A 16,818-nucleotide genomic window follows, 5' to 3' on the forward strand; every position below is an offset into this window, starting at 1 on the left:
GACTGAAAAGATGCACATGAAAGCTACGTGGATTATATTGATAGTATTGTACATTCTTCAGTCTGTTTTATTTAGGCAAGTTGGTCACGAAGATCTTGTTGAGGCAATCTATAGGCAGCCTTCCCTTGGAACTGTTTTTAAAGGGTAAGTCACTTGGTACAATTAGCATTTCCCTAACCCACCACAACAAAGGCAGGTAGGAAATACTGGCCAAAAGTATATGTATGAACTGTAGCGGTACATCATCTTTGGTTATATAACAGTATCTGGAGAAGAGACAAGTTCCCTAAGAGGTAGCGAAATTTATGTAGCTTTCCCTTCCGTTTAGTAGCAGAACTTTCATAAATGACACCTGGGAGTTCCCTCCAGGACATCACTGTTTCTAGTCTTTGGTTGTCCCATAAATGTTGGTTCCTGGCACTGATGGATTTCTGCCCTAGATCACTGATTTAGTTTTCAAGAACTGCATGGCCAAGGACTTGATAAACCACAGTGGCCCTGCTTATGTGGGTCTTTTGATCTGACTATTGACATGGTGTGTAAAAAAAAGTAAAGTGGTTTTGGAATAGGTGATTTCTGTAGTGTTTTATGAATCAACATTCTCATTTGAGCCTATTTGGGGTCTTGTTAAATGGTAGAAAAAAATAGATATAACACCCTCAGCATTCATATCTTTCATCAGTACAAGATGAATGTTTTTACAAAATTCTCCAGAAGTATCTTGGACCTTCCTCTGAACCATCTACTACTGACCACTATCAGAAGTAGGTAAAGGGTTAGACGGACCACTGGCCTGACCAGATATGAAAATTTCTAAGTGCAATTTGCAGTGATGGTGATTATTTTCCAGTTAGCCAGAGTATTATTTTCATTACATGGATTTTAAAATATGCATAGGTGGAAAACATGACAATTTAAGATGTGGGATTGCAGCAGTGATTTGGTGGTAATAGTAGCAGTACCTGGTGAAAAGGATATGCATGTGTACTCTTTAGAAGAAATAGAGAAGGACAGGTTTGTACAGGATGTTGGCAAACATTGCTTCTGTATCAAAAGTGTGGATTTCAATAGTCGTGTCTGTTTATCACATGAAAAGTCATTCACGGTTCCATTTTAATGGTCTCTCATCGTTTCAGAGAAGTATTCCATTATGCTGAAAAATAGTTGATAGTATTAACAAAGAAGAGCTGGCTTTATACAGAGAAATTGTCCATGTAGCCATTACATGAGAAGAAGTTGGAAAAATAATTACGTCTAGTACAACATATACAATGGTGAAAATACTAGCTGTGAAATACAGATTTTAGAACTATAATTCATTACCCTTTTTCTTTGATCAGTTATTACCAGTTAGGGTCAGAAAATAACATTTGTCTCTTTTTTATATCACTTTTCCTTTTTGGTCCTTTTGTCTTGTGATCCAGCGCTAAGTATTAGAGCATCTTTGTCAGTTCATGTGCATTATTTGCAGCAGTTGTATTGTTTTTAGTAATCACATTATATAGATACGTCATTGTGTCAGATTTTAAAGGAGGTAAGTATATTAAAAAAACAAAGCAGTATTGACAGACTGATGATAGCTAGGTGAACATTTATATGAAAAAAACCACAAAGAATTCCAGGAACATAGTAGGAGTTCAGGGCAGCTAAATTGGATAGAAAAAGAAAAAAATCATACAAGTCAAAGTAAGATTGTACATCAGAAAAACTACAGCAGCCTACTGAAAATTAGTAGATGATAGTCATGAGTAGCTTACAGTGAACCATGGGTACCAGCTTCCCTGAAGCACAGAAATAGGAACTTGAAAAAACTTGTAAAAGGTGTCCTCAGGGAATCTTCCATTTTTTCACTATGATACCTTTCATCCTAGAATTGTCAAGCCACATGGAAAATAATAGGACTGAATAGTTCAGTGAGTTAAAAGTTACTATTATTTCTTTTATAAAAAAAATTAGGTCTTTCTGTATTTCTGGAACTGTTGGGATTTATATAAACTTTAAAACAAGTGAAGTCAAGTATTGAACTTGTATTACTCTCTTTTTTTTAATTTAAGATCATTATCTGTGACTAAGCAGGCACCATTCAAGTGAAAAAAGAACTTAAAGCCCATATTTTTTAACAGATGATTCAACGAGAGGCAGATGTAAAGAATAAGGTAACTGCTGTGGCGTTGACAGACTCTGTTCACAATGTGTGGCATCAAGAAGCTGGCAAAACTATTCGAGAATGGATGCGAGAGGTGAGAAAGGGTTTTAAAAGAGTTGGAGCCTACAATGCTATTCTATAAACATGTATTTAAATACTGATCTGTTCCATTTCTTTAAGATACAGAAGAAAGCAAGAAAGTATTGTTAAAGCACTGTATAAGCAGCATACGGTCCCTGAAAAAAATTAGATTCAAAACATTTTTGAAACTCTTACCATTAAAAACCAATCAAAACTGACTGTAGCTTTCTTTTTCACTATACAGCAAAGTATGCACAAATATCATGTAAGCAACATGATCTGGTAACAGAGCAGAGTATTGGGAGCAATATTGGGAGATTTTTTCATCTGTGTACAGAATATATTTTATATGCACTGAGGCATGCGGATGTGCACCACCAGTAGAAATGCATGCTGCCAGCTGTGAGTGCTTTGCTAATCAGCTGGGAAGCATTTGAATCTCTCCTAGGTGGCTGCCTAAGTACTCAGCTTACAGCAGGGGTGGGCAATAATTTTTGCAAGGGCCACTTCACAAATTTTGGTACGTGGTTGCCCTTGGAAGGGCTGGGGCCTCAGCTGGAAGGGGTGGAGTCTTGGGGGCAAAGCGGTGATTCCCTCTAGGTGCCGCACACCCCTGTTTGGTGGAGACTTCGCATATGCCCCTGCTCCCAGGCCAATCAGGAACTGGGGGCGGGAAAGTGTGCAATATCATTCCTTGCTCAAAATGGCTGGTGGCTCCCCCTAGGCACCATGTGCCTCTGACAGGGGGAGGGAGCTGCCAGCCATTTTGAACAGTAAATGACTTTGTGCACTCCCCCATCCCAGGTCTGGATCGGCTTGTGGGTAGGAGAGCAGCAGAGTGAGCTATGGGCTGGATCAAACGGTTTGGTGGGCCATATCTTGCCCACCCCTGACTTACAGGGGACACAGACTGGGAGGCATTCAGGGCTCCTGGATTCTGGATTTGCTTGCTTTGTGACCTTGGATCATGTCCTTTAACCTTTTCATGCCTCAGTTTACTGATCTGTAGATTTCATGTACATTTATCCACCTCGCACAGGTGTTATGAAATTCAATTGTTTATACAGTACTTTAAAGATCCTTTTGTGAAAGGGTAAAACATTCTTACTACTTCTGTACTATGGGAACTGCTTGCTGATTTGAGGTTAATCTGATACTGGTTTATGGCCAGCACACACAACTTCTCTTCTGTGGGTGGAATACAATGGAATATATTTGTTAGGAATATATTTTAAGACTTATGTATGGGATAACAGCAATTAAAAGAGAAGAAAGAATTTGTAGTATGAACTCAACTAAACTCTTGCTTGTGAATCTATGTTCTGATCAAATAAAAGTCATACTGTCATTGGGAATGTTTTATGTATTTGTCTATTCTTATTTTGAAATTTTAAAACAAGCAATACAAATATATGGCTCTTTAATAGGAGTGAATTTTCCTGTCGATTTTAGTGAAACATTGTGTTTGTAGACTGCCTATTTCTAACTTAACCTTATAGTTTTATAGGCCATGACTTATGGGAATAGAGAATCACGAGGGATACAGTCTGACAGCTCTGACTTAAATGTTAAAAATATAAAGAATAGTAACCCCTCTAGGCCCTGTCAGAAGAATCCTCAGTTTTATGGGAAATCAAACCCTTAAAATATGTTATACAGTAAAACTGAACATGCTAAATCCTATAATTTGAATCTGACAACTCATTTTTCTTTGAACATTTAGTCTGGATGAGACAAGTACATTACCTTTAATTTAATTTACAGAAAGTAGATGTTAAAAGAATAAGTAACATGATTAATGACCTAAAATGTGGATGGAGTGTCATAACTTTATATTAGCATTGCAAATCTCCTATATGAAGTATTTTTACATATGTGAAATGTTGTTGAGTAGTATTAAGGCTAACATATCACCTGGCTATCTCTTACTTTAATCAGGTTTAGGGCTAGTGGTAGAATGAATAATAATTAAAATGTATGCCTAATCACTGCCTGTCTGTAGTGCTAATTGCTGTCACTGAAAGAATGAATTGTTTAAAAAGTCATTCTTCATTGAAGCTATTTCTCCTGTATCATTGGTGGCCTATTTTTAGTACCTGTAGAAGTCATGATTTTTGAATATATTAGGAGCTGTGATGAATGATAAAACAAATCATCCATTTACATATCTTGACACTGCTTTCAAGAATACTTATTTCTTACAGGCAAGTGTCACATTGCATATAAAAGCTGGTTAATTGTCTGCTAATCTTCTGTATTATCTCAAGCTCTGTGATGTAGTGTTCTAGCAGTATTTAATATTAATTTTAATTATTTCAAATGAACATAATGTCTAATAAAAATCTTACTTCTTTTATAATTCCTTACATTTTCAATTTTACATTCAGCTGTTAATTAAAATTAGGCATGGTAATTATAAACTTTTTCTCTATTTTAAACCTCAAGGTCTGTGTGGAACATGGAAATACTAACATTTTAGCCTTTTTTTTTTTTTTTTTTTTTTTTTTACTAAAAAGATAACATTACTGGATTGTGTTTGTTTTCATGGATTTTTTTCCACACAGTTCAATAGTTTCATTGATCTACTGTTTCTTACAAAAATCTGCCATGCTTTGTGAACTTCACTTTCTAATCTCATACAGCAACCCTTCCTTTATGTTGTTCCTGCTCTCCGTGGTCCCAGAACAGTAGGGTTGCCTTGACAAATCTATTCAAAAGCCATTCCTCGGCCTTTATTGGTGGGGACTGGAGCCTTTGAAATTCTCTCCTCACTGCAACACAGCTGACATCTTCTTCCAGACAGAATGAATTAAGGAAATACAATAAGACACTTGATCTACCAGTCAAGGATCTTTCCACAGTGAGGACGGATTCCATGGTGCACAACTCGGGCAACAGGCATCTAAAAATACACAATACATGCTTGTATACCAGAATAGCAATCAACCATTTTTGCAATCATGATTGATAGGATCATTTTTGAGAAACCTGTCTGGAAAATCATTGGCTCTGCAAGCTTTTTTAAAATGAAGTTAATCAGTTTTTATAAAGGCAAAATTCCAGAATAGTTTTGTAATATATGAAGTCATAAAGATTTTGTATTTTAGCTGACAGGCCCCTGAATAGCCATATTGCTACTCTTCAATATAACAAACTTCGTAAATTCAAAAAATTGTATTCTAATAATAAATTGTAAAGTATTTTATTTGATATTTTGATACTCTATTTTCTTTGAAGAAATTGCAGTGAAGAAAAATATTTAAAAGGTATCACAGTAAATTCTTTTTAATAAAAAATTTAGGACTGAAATGTAAACTTAAGTTTTAATATATATACATCCACAGAGGTTGATATTTACATTTTAAATGTTCATTTTACCTAAATTGGCAGTTATGTCAGTAACCCACAAAACCATATTCTTCCACTCCTATTCCATTGCTTTTCAACTTCATGGTTGTGGTACTGTCTCAACAACAGATTGCATCATTATACCTTAAAGATTATGACCTCTTAATACAAGCAAGCAAGGTGAGAGATAATGTGTATTTGTTGTCAATAATTATTAACTAATTACAAAGGAAAATGGTTTGAATTGCATGGTGGATAACTTAGGCCCCAATTCATCCAAGCATTTTTGCATGTGCTTAGTTTTAACACAAATTCATCTCCAACCAAGACATTGGGACCACTCACATAGATCCAAATTAACCAAAGCACTTAAATCCATTCCTGTTCAAATGAGTACTTAAGGATAGACTTAAAATTAAGAACATGCTTACGTATTTTTGCTGAATCGGGCCGTGCTCTTTTATTTCTAATATTTGGCCACTTGTGAACTATGGCCCAAATTGAACAAGGTACTCAAAATAGGCATATGCCTAACTTCAAGCATGTGAGCAGTACTTACTCCTGGGTCCACCTTTCAGTCCCCATTGTGACTTCTGCTTAAAGTTGGTCACATATTTAACTAGCTTTCTGAATTGTGGCCTAAATCTATAGCGTCTATGATTTATTCTTGCTTTAGCTTTATTGTTTCATTGTAAAATTGTCTCTTGCATTACAGAACTGTTGTAACTGGGTATCTAGTTCAGAACCACTAGATACATCAGTAGAGTCCATGTTGCCAGACTGCCCTCGTGTTTCTGCAGGTATGTTTGCTTATTTGTACACTGTGTATAAAACACACATGGTGTCATATACACCCATGAATGAGTAATTTGATTTGTTTAAAATGTGCTTGTTTGTTTATTTTTAAATTATTTTTCTGTGCTTTTTCCTTTTCCTTCTATGAGAAAAATAATGTGTAACTTAGCTTTTGAAAAATGCCTTCTATTTTTATGATTTTTAGTATTTTATTTTGCTTTTGTCTAGAGCACCTGTATGAAATTCTATGGAGTACTACTAGTTTGTGTTTTGTAGCCCTCTTTTTCCCTTTGTGTTTGCTTAATTCCTGAGTTATTGGAACTTAAGGAGACTGTGAAAGCATAGAATTTTAAGCTAAATTTCCTTAACACCCAGCATGATATTAAGACAATATAAAAAGGAACTAGAGAATGAATGAGTGACTCTTCTGAAGCTCCAGTTAAGATAAATCTATATTGTACAAACAGTGCAAATGATAAAAATGTAAACCAAAATTATAGTGTACTAGAACTATACTATATGGTTTTCTGCTGTGCTGGTGGTGATCTTGAAATGATGGTGTCTTTCATTAATGGAAGCATAAATTATAGGTGTTTTATTCAGAGAAAGCTATTAATATAATAAATAATTTCTTAACATGTTATAAAGTTATGTAATAATTTCAGGAAGATTTTACTGAAACATAATTTGTAAATATAACAGATTATATAGAAATAGTCATTCAGAATATAAGAAACTACTACTCAACTTTAATTTGCTGAAAATAAAATACAGGTATATAGGATGTCAGTAGACTATTAAAACAGTACTACATAAGACTGAGGCAAAATAGTACCCAACATAATATTAATTTTGTATGATGAATACAATGTTAATTTTACCAGGCCCTGCTTCACATGAAGTACAGTAGTTTATTTTACAAAGTTACAGGTCAATATGTAACTATATATTTGAGGTTGTTTAAAGTCCTATTCTTGCCATTGAAGTTCAGGATTTTTTAAAAAGTTATAAAGTTAGTTGTATTTTATATTAGAGCTCATTTAAAGCCCCCAGTACTGCATCAGATCTGCACTGGAACATCCACATTAGTAGATCCAGCTACAAGATCAAAGCCTAGAACTGCTAAGTGATAGTTCTGTACAAATGTTATAAATGTTTCTATTATTGCTGTTTTTCTGGATGGAAAACTAAAATACAGCTTCAGTTTTGAACAGAATTCATAGACTAAACTTTTCATTATTTTTAAAAAATTAATTACTTTTGAAAATTAAATAGTGCACAAAATTAGTATTCTAGATAACTTCTAGTTTTAACTTTAATTTTCCTATCTGTGCCACTGTTGTGTAATAGTACAGTCTACTGGGAGAGTAGAGGTGGAGGATTTATAATGTGTTCATAACAGAAGAGCCATTCCAATCTGGCAGATAAATAGCAGGCATTTTGAATAATAACTGGCATATACCCAAAATACCAAGAAGGCTCCTGTTGAGCTTTTGTTCTGTTTCTGTGTCTGCTATATTATATTTCAGGTTATGTAACAAAGCTAAAATCAGGATATTAAAAATAAAGACACTCAATATTGGTTTATGTATTTTTTTACTCTTTACTGATATGCATTAAGAACTAACCATTAGTCTGAGCTTTACATTTCCAAAGAAAATGAGTATATCGAGCATAGTTTTAATATTACAATTGGTGAACTCCTGGCCCCATTTAAATCAATAGGAGTTTTGACATTAACCTCATAGGAGCCAGAATTTTGCCCACTAATTTTATGTAGGGTCTTTGTATTTAATATCATAAGTTTAAATTATATGCAGCACTCTGATCTTTTAGAAAACATTGCAACATATTTCTAGATTTTTACTATAATGATTTAAACATAAATTATGTAATACTAATTTGATGATTCCCTAGTACATAATCAGAGCTTTAAATAGGTACAGCATATAAGAGTTGTTGATTTCTAGTTTCCTAACATGTTTTTGTTCATGTTCTCTATATTTCTTCTATATTAATTAGAAGTAGACCCTGCTGAAAGAGAGTGTGTAATCACTTCAGCTTAAGTGTATATCCTCATTAACATAGTCACTAAAGCTAGCCAGAATGAGTATGTGAAGTGATACTAGATATTACAGAATTAGTAGCCAGTGTGATAGATTTGATTTCAATCCTTCCTTTCTGAGAACTGCAGTACTGAAGCAGTCCACATTGACATATTGGCAGCATTGCTCTTGGTATTTAAAAAGAACAGTTTTTCAATCATTAAAACAAGAACAATATTTTTAAAAGTCTGTTCCAGGGAAAAAAGAATTCACCTCTTTTCTGCTTAGAACCCCAATTTGTACATACATCTGTTGTGATAGCATATCACTGCCTGTTGATCACAGCCTCATGTGTTAGCTTTATAATACAGAGTCTGATTGCCAACTACCCAGCACACCAAAATTAAAGGAAAGGGGGAGCTGGCTACTAATTGTTTGTGGTCAGTTCTCTCCTCTACTGATGTCATGTCTTCTGTTTGCTGAGCCAGGTCTACCAGCCATATCCTTGCACAGCACTGGAGAGACTGGCATGCTAATAAGTCATCAAACTGGAAAAGCAAAGGTGCATATCCATCAAGGTTGTTTGGACTTTCAATTAGAGTGTCACTGGCTGGATAACACATATGGAAGGAACAATCCATTTCACACATACAGAATGGGAAGTGGCTGTCTAGGAGGGGAGTACTGAAGAAAGGGATCTAGAGGTCATAGTGAACCACAGGCTAAATATGAGTCAGCAACATTACACTGTTGCAAAAAAAGCAAACATAATTCTGGGATGCATTAACGGGTGTTGTGAGCAAGACACAAGAAGCGATTCTTCCATTCTACTCTGCACTGATTAGGCCTCAGCTGGAGTATTGTGCCAAGTTCTGGGCACCACATTTCAAGAAAGATGTGGAGAAACTGGAGAAGGTCGAGAGAAGAGCAACAAAAATGATTAAATGTCTAGAAAACATGAGCTATGAGGGAAGACTGAAAGAATTTGGCTTGTTTAGTTTAGAAAAGAGAAGACTGAGGGGGGAACATGATAACATTTTTCAATTATCTGAAAGGATATTTCAAGGAGTAGGGAGAAAAAATGTTCTCCTTGGCTTCTGATGATAGACCAAGAAGCAATGGGCTTAAATTGCAGCAAGGGAGGTTTTAGGTTGAACATTAGGAAAAGCTTCCTAACTGTCAGGTGGTCAAACTCTGGAATATATTACCTAGGGAGATTGTGGAATCTCCATCACTGGTGATATTTAAGAGCCAGTTGAATAGACATCTATCAGGGATGATCTAGATGGTGTTTGGTTCTGCCTTGTGGGCAAGGGACTGGACTCGATGACCTCTTGAGGTCCCTTCCAGTTCTAGCATTCTATGGTTCTATATCTGTCACTAAAATTTTCATTATATTAATGTTTACTTATATGGAATGAAGAACAAAGAAGAATAAATACACTTTAAATTTAAAATTAAAATTACAGAATGAGAACTTGGGAACAGGAAGATAATATGTCATAGCATTGGCTGAGGGAATTCAGGTAACTAATGGGGTACAGAGAGACTTGAAGGGCAGTAATTATAGAAGAGATACCAGTGAGTTTGGCAGTAAATTGAAATTTGGTGTGGTGGCCCAAAGAGGCCAAAGTGATTTTAGATTCCATACTTGAAGCAATCAAGTTACAGATGAGGATGGCACTCTGTTCTTTTTTATGCAATATTGATGACACTTGAGTCATAATATTCTGTGCAGTTCTGTGAAATTCATTTATCAGAATCTTAAATAAGTTGTCATGCTAGAGGAAAGTGATCTGTGGGAATATTCCAGAGGGGATTGTAGTGCACTTAGATGCCCAGAAATCCTTGGGATCTCATAACTATTTTCAAGACTCTGCAATTTTGGAGATCCTCCTTTTTCTTTCTTTCATGAGGAATTAGTTAGGAAATATTGTAGTGAATCATCATCATTGGGCATCTGAGTTGACCCCTCACAAATTAATGTGGCAGTTCATACCACTCTTAGCTATTGCTGCATGCTCTTTTGAGACCAGAATTGACATCTCTGCATCACAGTGATGCAGGGAACAGTGTTTCTTCACAACCATAACAGTGAGAGTCTACGTTTTTATGAAAGCTGAGATTCTGGGGGACAACATAGTTGATTCAGAGAAGGGGCAGCTGGCCCTGGCTCCCTCATACCAAGACTAGAATGGGGCACTGCAATGGTCTCCGCGAGGCTGCTACACCATGCTAAATAATCACTGCAGACCCTTCAGAAGACCTGGGTAGCATATATATACATAAAGACTCTCTCCTGCTGCACTCACAGTGGAGGTGTCCTCACCTGTCTATGCAAGTGAGCCTTTGTGTCCTGCGCAGGGCATGCAAGAGACCACTGTATGGTCTGTATTCACATAGGCAGAATCCAATCCTGGCCCCATTGAAATCAACGGCAAAGCTCCCTTTGGAGCAAGGATTTCAATCATTAGATCTGATATATGCCTTACACTGGCCTCCATTACACCCAACCCTTTCCTCCTCTGCGGTGATTTTTACTCATTTTTTGTTTCAGTACAAATCTACATGCATACAATAGGGCCCCAATCCAGCAGTGAACAACATATGAGCATGCCCCTTTTTTTGTGCAAGTTGCCAGTGAAGTTGAAGGGGCTCTACATAAGCACAAGGGTTTGTACTCATGGGCTGTGTCTAGATTGGCCAGTTTTTCTGGAAAATCAGACGCTTTTCCGGGAAAAACTAGCCAGCTGTCTATACTGGCCGCTTGAATTTCCGCAAAAGCATTGACTTCCTACTGTAAGAAATCAGTGTTTTTTGCGGAAATACTATGCCTCTCCCATTCAGGCAAAAGGGCCAGTGTAGACAGCTGAGATTTGTTTTCCACAAAAAAGCCCCGATCGCGAAAATGGCAATGGGGGCTTTTTTGCGCAAAAGCGTGTCTAGATTGGCAACGGACGCTTTTCCGCAAAAAGTGCTTTTGTGGAAAAGCGTCCGTGCCAATCTAGATTCGCTTTTCCAAAAATGCTTTTAACGGAAAACTTTTCCGTTAAAAGCATTTCTGGAAAATCATGCCAGTCTAGACATAGCCATGGAGTTCATTTACAGGACTGAGGATTAAGACAGCAGCCTCATCCTTGCCAGAGTAATCAGAGCACAGATATAAATTTAGTCTGTTTTTCCCTTAACTTTAATTATAGCAGACTAGACTGATGACTTTTAAAAGTTCTAAAATCTTGCTCAGAGTAAACAAGGGTCCAAAAACCACAAACTGCCTTGAGCTGCTTAAGATGATGTGTGACTTAGTCCCATAGTTCCTCTTAGCTCAGCTTTCCAGTGCTTCTGATTTTATACTTCTAAATGTTTTAACACTGATGAATGCAGTAGGATTTTTATACTCAATTCTTTTGTTTTTACATGAGTAGTTCATGACCAGTGATAAATATCCAAGATCCTTAGTAATTAAAACTATGTTCATTTTACCATATGGGAAGCCAGACAATGTGCCCATTTTGCTAAGAAGTTATTTCTGCATTCAGTAGTTTTTCATGGAGATTAAGATTACAATAATCAGTGTTTACTGTAAACCTCTTTGCATTCTCTGGCTTCATGTTCATGCAGTTCTGTCAATGAAAGCTTTTTATTTAGGAGGAAAGATTAAAGTTTGAAGTGTTCTGCAAAACGGGACATGCACCTATGCTTATTTACATAATCAAACCGAAAAAAAATAACAGAACATCAATAACATGAATTGACAACTGCAAGGAAACTCACGTTTAAGGCTGCTCCGCTAATGTTGTTTTACACAGTTTTTCTACATGATAGAGGTCTCTCAGGTCTTGCATGCCATATATGCTTCTGTATCAACTGGTCAGTTAACTATTTCCATACCCCTTTAATTCAGACTTCCATTACCATTTTCAGTCAATATTACATTGTCATTATTTCTTGAGCATAATTTCCTTAATTGGAAATTAATTATAATAAAATCCTTGAAGCAAAAGATCTTGACAGCAATAACTTCAGTGCTGCTGCTGTATGTGTGCAATAAGTCCTGCTTTACCTATGTCTAGTAGCCTTCTACCCATTCTATTCTTCAAGGCGTGCCCATTTGTAGTCCAAATTCACTGCTTGAATAAGCAGATGCAACTGCATCAAAGCTTTGAGAATAAGGATTTGGAACCTTAACTGTACTACATAAAGTTACTGCCAAATAGCACTTCTAATATCAGTTTATGCTACAGCCAACCCCTTTGCTACCTCTCTTGCCTCTTTAGCTGAGCACCTGTTTCCTCTCAGTTAAAGGTAAGCATCTGGAACCAACAATGCTGTAACCCCTTAATTCTCTAATACCTGCAATGAGAAAGGGTTGCCAGTAGTTTTGTTCCTTCAGGGAATGTTAGGGATATATCTTAGTTGAGGCAGGAACAGAGGCACCTCATGCTGCTTCCTGTAGCTAAACAAAACCCCACCTTAAAAGAGGCCTTGCTGCAGTTTTTCTGAGTATAATTCCTTCCCAAACACACAAGGGAAGTGTAAACCCTTCAGTGTCCTTTAGAATGATGCAGCCAACCCTTCCCTGCCCCTTAACTGGTTCACTCTATGGTTGAAGGATGGGGTCAGACCCTGGTTTCTTTTTTACCTCCCCTGAATTCATTGAGGTGCCAGTCCAGCCCAAAGGTACTCTTCCTTGTATGCACTGACTTGCTTGGGTGGATCAAATCGTCCTTGTACTCTGCATGGAGCACAGGAAATATGACTCTTTCTTGCACAAGCCATGCATGGGAGAGGGGATGATCCTATTTGTGATCCTATTCTTTTCTACTGTACACAAAGTCCCAGGACAGTCTGGCTATTTTTTTATATTCCAAGTTCTAAATACTTACCGTGGTGGCTATGGGTTCATCTATACTTTGATCTGGAGATGTGCTTTAGCCTCTGACTGCTAGATGCTGGGTCTGGACGACAGGGGATGGATGGATCACTCACTAGTTGCCCTACTCTGTTCATTGCCCTACTCTGATCACCTGACACTGATCACTGTTGGAAGATAGACAATGGGCTATATGGACCTTTGGTCTGATCCAGTATGACCATTCCTGTGTTCTACTTTTTACTCCTGTTCACCCTGCAAAGGGAAAGTGAGTTGGTATATCAATGTAATTGTTACCAAAGGCTAAAATCCTGCAGGAAGAGAGGCTGTAGAGTGCCTCTCAGGAAGCATTGCACCTCTTATTGCTCAGTGGATATAGCCCTAAATTCTAATTGCAAAATCTTTATTACTACTGATGTCAGAACTGAGAGAATACTTCTTGCATTTCAGACTCCGGGTTGAGTTTGAAGGATTGGCAAAAGGGGCTAAAAGTCTTATTAGCAAAATGAGTTTCAGGGGGTAGCCGAGTTAGTCTGTACAGAAAAAAACAACAAATGGTCTGGTAGCACTTTATAGACTAAGAAAACATGTAGATGGTATCATGAGCTTTCGAAGGCACAGCCCACTTCTTCAGATAACCGGAATGGTCATCTGAAGAAGTGGGCTGTGCCTACGAAAGCTCATGATACCATCTACATGTTTTCTTAGTCTATAAAGTGCTACCAGACCATTTGTTGTTTTTTTGCAAAATGAGAGCATTTGATATTGAAGTTATCAACAGTTGACAAACATAGAATGATTCCATTTTTAGATGCCCTTTTCAAAATATTAACTGCACTTTAAGTCTTATCCTGTGAAGAAATCTACTATGTATTTGAGCAAGTTTGTCTGTGAGTGTGTCTGTCTGTTCAGGAATTCCTAAACAGTACAAGCTAGGACTAACAAATTCAGTAAGCAGTTTCCTCTCATCAGAACTTAAAGCAAGGTAAAGGTTTGGTTGTGCCAGGACAATAGGATGTGCCTGGAATTTGATTATTTCTTTTAAAACAGAAGGGGAGGACTCTGCTAGCAGGGAAAATTATATTGCATAATGACTATGGTGGGGTGGGAGGAGCGGCAAGGGGCCAGAGATGAGGCCCAGGATAGCTATATCCCATTGGGGCAGCAGGGGAGAGGGGTAGAGAAAGGTACAGCTATCTACTATATATTTGAGAGTGTGTGCTGTTTGTCAGTGTGTCTGGAGGGGGACATGCACCCCTCTCCCAGCTGTGCTCCCTAGAGCTGCAGCAGCCATGGAGAGGTGCTTCTCACCTGGCCCCAAGCTGCTACAGTGAGAGCGGACTGGAGTAGTCCTCTCTCCCTAGGGCAGCCTGAACACTGGCACCTCATGCTCAGTCCCACTCAAGAGCAATGATTGAAATGAAGAAAAACAGAATTTACTGAATTAAGGACCCAGGCAACACTGAGTAGATATTCTAGTATTCCTATATTTGGAAGTCCTGATTATTTTCCAGTGGGGGAAAAAATGCTAAGTGAGCCCAGTGAGAAGACTTGTCATTTTCTGCTAACAAATGTCAGCAACTAATCTCATCATGTTAATGTAGCAGGACAGTCAAATGACTTGCCTTAAATTTGTTGTGATTGTAGTATATGTGTAAAAAGCAAAAGCAAACTACTTATAACAAATGTTCAGATGCTGATTGTTTACATTCATAGTTTTAAGAACAAGGCTAATCTTAGTAGACACCGATTAAACTCTTAAATGTACAGCACAAAAACCATGCTCTTTAACCATTTTTTAAAAAAAAATCAATATTTTGAATAAACATTTTAATCCAAATGACTTTACTATATATTTTGCCATATTCCAATTTGAAATATAAATTAATAGAATAGGATATTTTCATATGAGCATATTATTATTTGATATACTTCTATAACATTTGCACACACAAATTAGCTATAAGGGTAAACCATTTAAAATTATGTTCAGTATCTGTTCTGTAGCTAATTTGGATGTAAATATCTCAAGCTTTTGAACAGGCTGTTTTAATTAAAACAAAGATTAAAATAAAAAGTCCAGTATTGGGTTTTTTTTTTTTCAGGAGAAGCATAATGTTTGTGTGCAAACTTGAGATCTCTACAAATGATACTGTGTCTAAAAATGTTTATTTTATTGTTTAGCTGAAATCCTTTCATTTAAGATATAATCTAAAAACTCTTGAGGCCCTATTCTGCCCTTAGTTACTCACACAGGTCTTCATTTGAGTTGAACAGAAGCCCTATGCATGCATGTAAGGGAAGAATTTAGATCTTAATTTGTTTTGCTGAGTAAAAAGATACATTTGTTTGAATCACTATCCCCTTTGGCTCCCAAATGGTCAGGAGTGGGATGTAAAAGCTGGGATCTAAACAAGGCAGTTGGGCAAGAACAGGATAGGTCAGCAGGAATCAGGAATGATGTAGGAGTCAAATAAGAAGATGAAGTCAAATATAGCAGCCAGTGAGGAATTCATCTAAATTCAAAATGCAGCCACATCATGACAGATTAGCTTTTGCTAACTCTCTTGACCACATGTGGTAGTTTCAAACAATCAAAGAATGAGACCCAAAGACAAGTGAATATTTTGACCAAATGCGCTAATTGACACAGCTTGACATTTGAACAATATATAGATTTTCCACAGATTTCCTGGAGTGGACTTAAGATCACTAAGAACAAAAAAGGCATGGAATTTCATTGAAAATGTTTCAAATTTCATAGACTTGCTCCAATATTATAGCGCCAGTGCTCTGCTATTCTTCAGCAGAATACTGTGCTCTGTGTGAGGTATTTGCCTCACACTACATTGGTTGATGTCTAATTGAATTTAACTATGTGCATCATCACAAGCATCCTGCACCCCACTCCTAATCTATGGTTATCAGTCTGAGCAACATAGCCCCTCTACATGTTTGGGACAGAGATTCAACAGCCAGACTCTTGGGAAAACTATATGCCAGTCCAGGTCTTCCAGCATACATGGACATTTTTCAGTCACCCAAGAGGATGACTTGCATTGAGGAATCCACTGTAATCTCAACCTCCAGATTGTAATCTGTCAGCAAGAGCCCTATGGCATAATGAGTGGTCATCTGAAGATATCAATTGGTTGACTGCTTACCTGCCTTATTACTTGCCAAACAGTTTTTGAAGTAGCCAAGGAATATGTGCAGCCTACCTCTATACCTGGGGTCTGCATGATCACTCGCTTTGTCTTTGTGGTCTCCACCAGCCAATGGTGCATATTGTTGAATACTGTGAATGAACCAGATTCCAGGGTAGCCTTAAGAGCCTACATTCTGCTGACATAGTTTTTTTACCTTCTGCTTTTTCGTTTAGTGTTTGCATTGTTTGCCAAGTCTTCCAAAAGCAACTATTTCATGACAACACAACAAACTCAAAATCAGGGAAGTTATGGTGAAAAATAATTACATTGCAAATATTTTGCTGTGCTTTACCTGTAGATTTGTTTTCCATGACTTAGTTC

General features: G+C 37.1%; 1 protein-coding gene across 3 annotated transcripts in view; it reads left to right on the forward strand.

Annotated features, from left to right (window-relative positions):
- ARB2A (ARB2 cotranscriptional regulator A) overlaps positions 1–16,818 on the forward strand; it is a 340,644-nt gene that overhangs the window by 242,784 nt on the left and 81,042 nt on the right. For all 3 annotated transcript variants that reach the window (XM_075932154.1, XM_075932155.1, XM_075932153.1), the window contains exons 9-10: positions 2,124–2,240; positions 6,291–6,375. In XM_075932154.1, the coding sequence (XP_075788269.1) occupies positions 2,124–2,240; positions 6,291–6,375 (202 nt within the window). The remainder of the gene's footprint in view (positions 1–2,123; positions 2,241–6,290; positions 6,376–16,818) is intronic.

The sequence above is a fragment of the Pelodiscus sinensis genome, chromosome 6 (genome assembly GCF_049634645.1).
Source record: "Pelodiscus sinensis isolate JC-2024 chromosome 6, ASM4963464v1, whole genome shotgun sequence".
Taxonomy (NCBI): Eukaryota; Metazoa; Chordata; order Testudines; family Trionychidae; genus Pelodiscus; species Pelodiscus sinensis.